Source organism: Nannospalax galili, unplaced genomic scaffold (genome assembly GCF_000622305.1).
Source record: "Nannospalax galili isolate Female #2095 unplaced genomic scaffold, S.galili_v1.0 scaffold886, whole genome shotgun sequence".
NCBI classification, from domain to species: Eukaryota; Metazoa; Chordata; class Mammalia; order Rodentia; family Spalacidae; genus Nannospalax; species Nannospalax galili.
Genome location: NW_008355971.1, coordinates 1,370,195 through 1,380,060, shown reverse-complemented (window position 1 = coordinate 1,380,060; position 9,866 = coordinate 1,370,195). Strand labels below are relative to the sequence as shown.

Genomic DNA, 9,866 nt, shown 5'->3' with positions numbered 1-9,866 from the left:
TTTTTTTCGGTCTTTTTGAGACAGGGTCTCCCTGTAGCTCCAGCTGCCTGGAACTCGCTCTGTAGACCAAGCTGGCCTCAAACTCACAGAGGGATCCGCCTGCCTCTGCCTCCCAAGTGCTGAGATTAAAGGCATGTACCACAAAGCCTGGCTAAAGCAATCATTTTTATAATGATTTATTTAGTGGGGGGTATGGATTCACTTGTGGAAGTCAGAGGACAAGTAGTAGTAATTGGTCCCTTTTTCCCACATGGATGCCAGGGATCAAACTTAGGTCATCAGGCTTGGCAACAAGCCCCTTTATCTGCTGAACCATCTCTCCAGCTATTAGAACAGGATTTCTTGATGTCAATTATTTAAAAAGTACTGCCTCTGAAGGGGTATGAAAAAAGTGGCTGGAGGGATGGGCTCAGTTGTTAAGAGTACTTGCCACTCTTCCAGAGTCCCTGAGTTCAATTTGCAGCTCACAACCGTCTATAACTTTAGCTCCGGAGGATCCAGCACCCTCTTGGGCACCCTCACTCATGTGGCACACACACATAGGTATAAACACACACATGCGTTTCAATCTAGCTTGTAGCCGGGCTTGTTGTCGTGCCCCTTTAATCCTAGCACTTGGGAGGCAGAGGCAAGTGGATCTCCGTGAGTTCAAGGCCAGCCTCGTCTACATAGTGAGTTCCAGGCCAGCTAGGGCTACAGGGAGACCCTGTCTCAAAAAGACCAAAAAATTAATTAATTAATTAATTTTAAAAAATCTCAAAAAAAAAAGGTGCCCCTGTAAAAGAATGCAGTCCTGTTAGGGAATGGGACTTGCCTTTGACCTCTTAGCTAGGGGTATTTTCACAGTGCACAGCTTCTACAACAGTGTCTGGTAGCTTTGTTCTCATAGCAAGTAAATTAAAATTAAAGGTCCTTGTGTGCCACAGGCCTTTCTAGATCTGGCTTCCAGAGTGCACCTCTTCAATCTCCCCGTCCATCCTTCCCAGTCCACTGCACTTCTCCAGTCTGCCCCTTATCTAAGAGCAGTATGCTTGGGGTGGGCACACAGCCCACAGTCCAGGTTTCTGCTTGTTTCTACCCAACCTCCAGTTACCCTGATTACCTAGGTTATAGTAAACCAGGTAAAAGGTCTTCGTGGGTATGGTAAGGCCCAGGCCTTCCACCAGTAACAGGAGGGTACTTTCATCAGGGATTAAGGTAGCCCAGGTGATGGAGCAGTTGACCACTGTGAGGGAAGAACAGAGTCTAGAGCAGCCTAGAACCCCACCTCTCCCCCAGGGCCATGGCCATGTTCTTCCCCCTAACCCACACATCCTTTCCCAGAGGCCTCCCACCCTCTCACACCAGACCCCACTGGAAGATGAGTACCCATTAACTTTTCGCACACCGACCAGCTCTCTGGTACCATCTTGAAGGACACGATGCCATCTGTGGAAGAAGTCAGGTCCCACACTTAGGCTCTGTCTACCTCACCAGCATCTGGAAGGCAGCCTACCCAAACAGCACTGGGCTTCCCACACCTGCAGCTCTTAGTCCAGGGATTCCAGGGTCTGGGTCTACCCTCTCACTTTCCCATCTCTATACCTGGCCTGGGATCATAGAAGGGTGCTCAGATCTGGAGATGTGACCAGTAAAGGGCCAATCAGAGTGCATTCTGGGGTTGATGGTAGAACCAATGGAACTGTGTGGGGGTGCACACTTGTAATCCCAGTGCCGGCCTTGGTGAAGGCAGGACGGTTAGAAGTTCAAGGCCAGCCTAGTCTACATAAGTACTTGTTTAAAAAAAAAAACAACAAAATCAGGAATAGGAGAACCATTTCATTCCATCTTTCCATCAGATTTCTTTGGTTGTGTTGCTGGTGTTGCCCCCCCCCCATTCTGAGAATAGAACCCTAAGCTTTGTGCATACTAGGCAGCAAAGTGCTTTACCACTGAACCACACCCCAGTCCCCCATTGGGGCTGGATTCTAGGCAAGCTCTCTAATGCTGAACCAGGCTTTGGCCCACCTTCCTTTTGGCTTTTTGAGACATAGTCCAGGATGACCTTGAACTCTGGACTTAGGAAGCCTCAACTTCCTAAATGCTAGGATTACAGGACTTTACTACCACACATGGTTCAACCACAAATCCTCGTAACCGCTGAATCATCTCTAACCAATAACTTAAAGAGTGTCTAAAACTTGATGAGGAGTCGGTGAGATGGCTCAGTACATAAAGTGCTTGCCACACAAGCATTAGGATCTGAGTGTAGATCCCTCAGGAAGGTGGAGATAGTCAGATTCTAGGAGCTGGCTGGCCAGCCAGCCTTTCGTAAACTGTGAACTCCAATTTCAGTGAGAGACCTTATCTCAAAAAATAAAATGGAAGGCTGGAGAGATGGCTCAGTGGTTAAGAGCACTGACTGTTTTTGCAAAGGACTCAGGTTCACTATCAACAGCCATATGACAGCTAACAACATCTGTAACTCCAGTTCCAATTCTAGGTGATTGAATGCCTTCATCCGGCTTCTTTGGGTATTGCATGCACGTGGTACACTTACATATATGCAGGCAAAACACTCATACACATATAAGATAAACTCTAAAAATAAATTTAAAATTTTAAAATTTTATTATTTTTCTTTATTTATGTGTATGAGTGTACGGCCTTCATATAAGTGAGTGCACCCATGTTGTGCAATGCCACGGAGGTCAGAAGAGGGCTTTGGATTCTCCTGGAACTGGAGTTCATAGTCGCCATGTGGGTGCTGGGAATCGAACCCTGGGTCCTATGCAAGAGCAGTCAGTGCTCTTAACTGCTGAGCCATCTCTCCAGCCCCTAAAAATAAAAGGATGGAAGACCAGCCAGATGGCTCACCAAGTAAAGGCATTCGCTGCTGAGCCTGACATTCTGTGTTCAATCCTCCAGGACCCACATGGTAGAGAAAACCCACTTGCACAAGCTGTCTTCTAACCACACACATACACACACACACACACTGGCATGCAAATATTCTTTCTCTCAAACACCATGGCATGCATGTATTCTCTCTCTCTCTCTCTCACACACACACACACACACACACACACACTGTGGCATGCTCATTCTCACACAAACACAGATGCACACTGTGGCATGCACATATTCTCTCACATGCGCTATGGCATCATGTATTCTTCACACACATATATATTATGGCATACATGTTTCTCTCTCTCTCTCTCACACACACACATACACACACACACACACACACACACACACACACACAAATAAGGTAGAGAGGGTGACTGAGGAAGAACCTGATGTCAATGTTGACCTCTAGGCTTCCCAAAACACAAACAGGTACTCACACGCATATACTACACACACACACACACACAAATTTAGATTTGTGGAAGAGATGGCTCTGCGGAAAAGTGCTTGCCATAGAAGTGTCAGGACCTAAGTTCACAGCCTCAGAATCCACATAAAAGCTGGAAGCCTAGCTTGAGCGTGTGTAATTCCAGTGCTCCTGGACGTCAGGAGATGGGAAGCAGAGATGGGGGGAACCCCAGGAAACTCTCGGGCCACCTAGCCTGCTGTTGGGATTACAAGTGAGCACCTTCGCCGGGTGTGGTGGCGCACACCTGTAGTCCCAGCACTTGGGAGGCAGAGGCAGGTGGATCTCTGTGAGTTCAAGGCCTGCCTGGTCTACATAGTGAGTTCCAGGCCAGCTGGGGCTGTAGAGAGACCCTGTCTCAAAAAAACCGAAGGAAAAAAAAAAAAAAAAAAAAACAGTTAGAAGTGAGCACCTTCATGCCCAGCTCTGCTTACATAGTTTTAAAAATGAAAAAAAAAAATTTTTTTTAGCTGAGCGTGGTGGTGCATGCCTTTAATCCCAGCACTCAGGAGGCAGAGGCAGGCGGATCTCTGTGAGTTCAAGTCCAGCCTGGTCTACAAAGTGAGTTCCAGGACAGCTGGGGCTACAGGGAGACCCTGTCTCAAAAAGACCAAAAAAAAAAAAAAAAATGGTTTCTACCATCTAACACCAAACAGGTACCTCACACAGTCCAAGCCTTCTCTCTACAGATGTATACAGCTCCGCCCCCCCATACATAAGGACAACCTGCAGCCTGCAACCTCTCCCAAGGACACACAATGAGGAATGGGGGTCCTAGGGAGGACCAAGCTCCTGAGCTTCCAGAAGACACCCACTCTTACCTGTAATAGTCCCAAGGTGAACATAACCCTCGTTCTTGCCAGTGGTAAGAGCCAGGACATATTCGGAACCATTGCCATTGAGGAATACTGGGCACAGCTTCTTAATGCACTCGCTGGGCAGGACACGGACCCAGTTGCCTAGTGGGCAAGCAAGGGGCCTCAGGGCCAGGTGGTCAGATCTGGTGCCTGGTCCCCTCCATCCTCTTCCTCCTGGCCTTACAGAACCTGTTACCTGTTCTCTTAGTTTGACACACCTAGTCAGCAAGGTTTTCCATCAGAAAGTCTCTAGGAGTAGCACATGCTGCCTTTAAGAAACGTCCCCTTATTCATCTTCTGTCCTTTAGCTCCAATTTGCTTTTGGTTTTGAAATTTTAATTTATTTATTGTATGTGTAGGAGTGTTTTGCCAGCATGTATATAGGTGTGCCATGTGTGTACGATGTCCACAGAGGCCAGAACAGGGTGTTGGATGCCCTGGAACTGGATTTTCAGACTGTTAGCTGCCATGTGGGTGCTGGGAACCTGTTAGAGTCCGGGTCTGCAGATGACCCTCTCCCAGCGTAGAAAAGCCTCATCAAACAGGCCATGAGGGCCCCCTTGCAAAACAGGAACTGGCCAGACAGCTACATTTAGAGCTGTCTCAGCACAAAGCTGTTCCCCAGATAATTTTAGAAGATAAACAGGACCCTGCACCCAGACCCACTGATGTAAGAACTGTTTCAGTTCAATCTACTTCCCTTGAAACTAAAGATTATTTTTGCCACCTTCCACATTCCCCAACCCCCTTATAAGAACTTCCTCAGCAGTCACAAGGCTGCTGGTTGCCTTTCTCTCCCCAGCTGAGCTGCCAGCCACCAATCAGCCTAAGAAATCAACTTTTCTTTACTGGAATCCTATGTTTCCTGTGGCTGTTCCCTGCCTGGCTTTTATCTAACAGAATCGAAGTCAAGTCCTCTGCAAAAGCAGCCAGTGTTCTTAGCTGCAGAGCCATGTCCTAGCCCCAGCTCTATTTTATTACTGTTTTTGGTTTTCTGAGCATCTCATGCTACAATCCTGGCTGGTTTCAAACTTACTAGGTAAGCCCAGGCTTGAGTCTCAACTGGCCAGCCTCCTGCTATAGACTTCCAAGTTCTGGCTACTAACAAAGAAATGTGCTTTCCTGGGGGCTATTGAGGAACAGAAAAATGGTCAGTTGCTGGGTGCAGGTAGGAATTGCTATGGGTGGGTCAGCAAGGAGACAACTAATGGTGACAGTCTCCAGTGAGTCCCTGGATCCACCTGTGCCTGAAGCCAGCATGCTCATGGACTTCTCCTCAGTCAGGTAAGCCATAAAACAGTCATACCCCACTTTTTTTTTCAGGGGGTGGAGGGAATTTGAGACAGTTCTCAATAAGCTTCCCAGGCTGGCTGGAATTTGCTATGTAACCCGGGCTGGCCTCAAACTAGAGAGCCTCCTGCCTCAGCTTCCTAAGTGCTGGGATTGCAGGTGTGTGCCACCATGCCGAGCTTCTTTTTCCTTTCTGGTTAATATCCTTGGTTTCACCTCTCTCTCACACTGCCCCCCCCCCACTCCTCCCTGTCCCCAGCCCAGCCCTCTCACTGCTGCTGTGGGATCTCTCGAAGAGCGTGGAGTAGGTGCCTGTAAAATAGTAGACCAGCTGGTTCTGCCGGATGAAGAGTGTGCTCTCAGTGGAAATGGCATCGTGGATGGTGGCCGAGAAGACAGCCAGTGGACAGTAGTAGGAGCCAACCCAGCAACTGTCAATGCTCAGCTGTGGGGGAACAGAGCAGGGGTAAGCTGGCAACTGTGGCCTCAGCCTCCACGCTTTGTCTGAGGTATGGCTACCGCACTGATTGCTTAGATGGCCCTCATCATGACCCGGGGAAGCAGAGGACAGGCCTAAGTCAGCTTGGGCTTTGTCTGCAGTTCAGAGTTGCAACGCACAATGTGCTCACCACTCCGTGTGCCCGTGTTGGAGTTGTGCTCACATGGATAGAATTCCAATGTTTGGTTCAAGACACATTTGAACAGTTCTAGTCTGCCTTGAATACTCTTGGTGGCCGGATGAACATGACCTAAGCCCAGTAGTCTGTTCATAACTGCACCGCCACTAACGGGGAAGGTATCACTAGTGAAAAGGGCTTGTCTAAAAGAAGGATCTAAAATATTTTACTTATTATTTTTATTTAATGTCTATGAGTGTATTGCTGCACGTAAGTGCACCCATGTCATGCAGTGCCCTTGGAGGTCAAAAGAGGGTGTTAGATCCCCTGGAACTGAAGTTACAAATGGTTGTTAGCCTCCATGTGTGTGCTGGGAACTGAACCTGGGTCCTCTAGACTTGGATGCAGACATGTCTTCTAGACATTTCCTTCTCTATGTTCATCTCAAGGCAAAAAAGATAAAAATGAAGTTTACATTAGATAATCACTAAAAGTAAATACAAAGAGACATAAAAATGCTGAAATCATTGCGGCTGCATCCTATTTTCTCTTTGTAAGTTCATTTTTATTTATTTATTATTTTTATTTTATGGGTATTTGTGTATTCCTTCCATGCATGTAGTTGCACCCATGTTATTGCAGTGCTCTCAGAGGTCAGAAGAGGGTATTGGATCCTGTGGAACTGGAGTTACAGACTGTTGTTAGCCTCCATGTGTGTGCTGGGAACTGAACCTGGGTCCTCTGCAAGAGCAGCCAGTGCTTTTAACTGCTGAGCCATCTCTCCAGCCCCCTAAAGAGGGAATCTAAATCAAGTTTCTGTTGCTAACTAGCATCTTAGAGGCAAGATAGAGTGATACAGGCTGGTGTGTCCTCCAAGTCCATGACTGTATTTGGAGATAGCCCTTAGGGGGAAAAAATATTTTTGAGACAGGGCCTCACTATGTAGTCCCAGATGGCCTATGAGTTGCTATGTAGACCAGGCTGGCCTTGATCTCACAGTGACCCATCTGCGCTGCCTCCTTAGTTCTGGGATTAAAGGCATGTGCTACCATGCCTGACTTGTTTTGTATTTTATTTATTTATTTATTTACTTAGAGACAGTGTCTCCCTATAGCCCAAGCTGTCCTGGAATTGCTATATAGACCAGGCTGGCCTCCACTCACAGAGATCTACCTGCCTCTGCCTCCCAAGTTATGGGGTTAAAAGTATGTGCCACCATGCCCAGCTTGTTTTGTATTTTTGAGAGGAGGGTCTCATATAGTCAAGGATGGAACTCACTATATAGCTCAGGCTAGCCTTGAACTCCTGCCTCTTATCTCCCAAATGCTGGGATCACAGACTTGTGCCACCATACCTGTGGTGGTTTGAATGCGAAATGTTCCCCATAGGCTCAAGTATTTTTGGTCATTTGGTGGCTATTTGGGAGGGTCATGGAATCTAGAAGGTGTGACCTTGCTGGAAGAAGCAGGTCATTGGGGTGGGCTTTGAGAGTTCACAGCCTTGACCCACTTCCAGTTTTGCTCTCTGCTTCCTGTGTATGACTAAAGATGTAAAGGCTCAGCTTCCAGCCCTCCCACTATGCCTGCTGCTTGCTGCCACGCCTCCCCATGATAGACTCTGATTCCTCTGGAACTGTAAGCCCAAATAAACTTTCTTCTGTAAGTTGCCTTGGTCATAGTGTTTTAGCACAGCAACAGAAATATAACTAATACAATACCCCATAAAGTTTTTATTTTCTTTTTCTTGCAGTACTAGAGGTTGAATTTAGGGTCTCATCCAGGCAAGTACTCTACCAGTGACCTACGGCAACCAGCCCTCTTTTTTTAAAATATTATTTTTATTTTATGTGTATGTTGCCTGCATGTATGTAAGTATACCCATGTCATGCAATACCTGTGGAGGTCAGAAGAGGGTGTCAGATCACACGGAACTGGAGTTATGGATGGTTGTTAGCCATCATGTGGGGGTCAGGTCCTCTGGAAGAGCAGCCAGAGCTCTTAACCACTGAACCATCTCCCCAGTCCCACAGCCCTCTTATTTTTTAACTTTTTAAAAAATTGTTATTTTTTATTTTATGTGTATGCCTGTATTGCCTGCATGTAGGTAAGTGCACCTGTGTCGTGGAATGCTCTCGGAGGTCAGAAGAGGCTGTTGGATCCTCTGGGACTGGAGTTATGGACAGTTATTAGCTGCCCTGTGGGTGCTGGGATTCGAATCCCAGCTGCAAGAACAACCAGTGTTCTTAACCGAGCCATCTCTCCAGCCCATACTTTTTATTTTGATACAAGGTCTCATTGAGTCAACCAGACTAACATTTAACTTATGATTCCCCTGCCTCAGTTTCCCCAGGAGCTGGGACTATAGGCTTGTGTTAACAGTTCTGTCTGATAATTAAGATTAAATGAAGTGCCAGGCATGGTGGTGCACACCTTTAATCCCAGCATCTGGGAGGCAGAGGCAGGTGGATCTCTGTGAGTTGGAGGCCAGCCTGGTCTACATATGAGTTCCAGGCCAGTTGGGGGGCTACAGAGAGACCCTGTGTCAAAAACAAACAAACAAAAGATTAAGTAAGGTGCCAAGCCAGTCAACATTCTAGCATGGAGAAAGCACCGCCCCCTGCAAAATATAAAAATAAAAGAACAGGCTGGGGATAGATAGGGCTCAGCACCAGAGCACCTGCCTAGAATCCACCACCAATGAGGGACTGGGGGCATGGCTCAACAGTAGAGCACTCGCTTTGAACTCACCAGTGAGGAGCAGGGGGCACGGCAGCAAAGCGGTTGCCTAGAATCTACCAGTAAAAGACTGGAGCCAAGGCTCAGCAGTAGAGCACCTGCCTAGAATGCCCCAGTGAGGGCCTGGGGACTTGACTCAGCAGGAGACTGCCTGCCTAGCATGCAACAGGCCCTGGGAACAATACCCAGTGTGCGTGCACATGCACATGCACTCAGGCACACACACACACACACACACACACACACACACACACACGCACGCACGCACGCACGCACGCACGCACGCATGCAGAACAAAGATGTGAACCTAAGTTGCCTGGCAGTAGAATCTTCCCAATGCGCTCTGCTGACAACTGGTGTATCTTTAGGGACTCATTCTGTAGCCCAGACCCTGCCTCATTCAGGGCCTAAGACCCAGCTATAGACACCCCAACCCCCTAGCATTACTCACCTCTACGACAGAGTAGTCACGGAAGTTAGTGTCTGATATCAGGATGGTCTTCTCGAAAGGAATGCCACCGAGGATGAGCACAGGCGCATGGTTCTGAGTATACCACAGGGGCCTGGATTGTCTAACCCTAAAGTACTGGGCCTTCAGATCAAAGGACTGCCAGAGGAGGAGGGGAAGGACCATTCAGCACACCCCTACCCACCTGTCAACAGCTCCACCTTAGCCACCAGCCAGTGTCCTCTATTGACCACAAAGCCCCTGTGGTTTGTTGTCGCCTCCCTGACCACATTTCCTACCACTCTCCCCTCACTCACTCTAGCCCAGTCCCATCAGGGTCTCTTCTCTACTCAGTCCTCCCCAAAGCCTTTGCACCAGCTGCTGCCTCTTCTTTTCCCCTTCTTTATTTTTTGTTTTGTCTTTTTGAAACAGGGTCTCCTATAGCCCCAGCTGACTTAGAACTCACTATGTAGGCCAGGCTGGCCTTGAACTCACAGAGATCCATCTGCCTCTGTACCACCATGCCCAGCCACCCCATCTTTATTTTGTATTTTGCAT

The 9,866-nt window shown here is 47.8% G+C and overlaps 1 protein-coding gene across 1 annotated transcript in view; it reads right to left on the bottom strand.

Moving 5' to 3' along the window:
* Catsperg (cation channel sperm associated auxiliary subunit gamma) overlaps positions 1 to 9,866 on the bottom strand; it is a 28,445-nt gene that overhangs the window by 12,236 nt on the left and 6,343 nt on the right. The window contains 5 exon segments of the mRNA XM_008853909.3: positions 1,103 to 1,225; positions 1,369 to 1,428; positions 4,183 to 4,320; positions 5,782 to 5,953; positions 9,312 to 9,467. Coding sequence (XP_008852131.3) covers positions 1,103 to 1,225; positions 1,369 to 1,428; positions 4,183 to 4,320; positions 5,782 to 5,953; positions 9,312 to 9,467 — 649 coding nt within the window.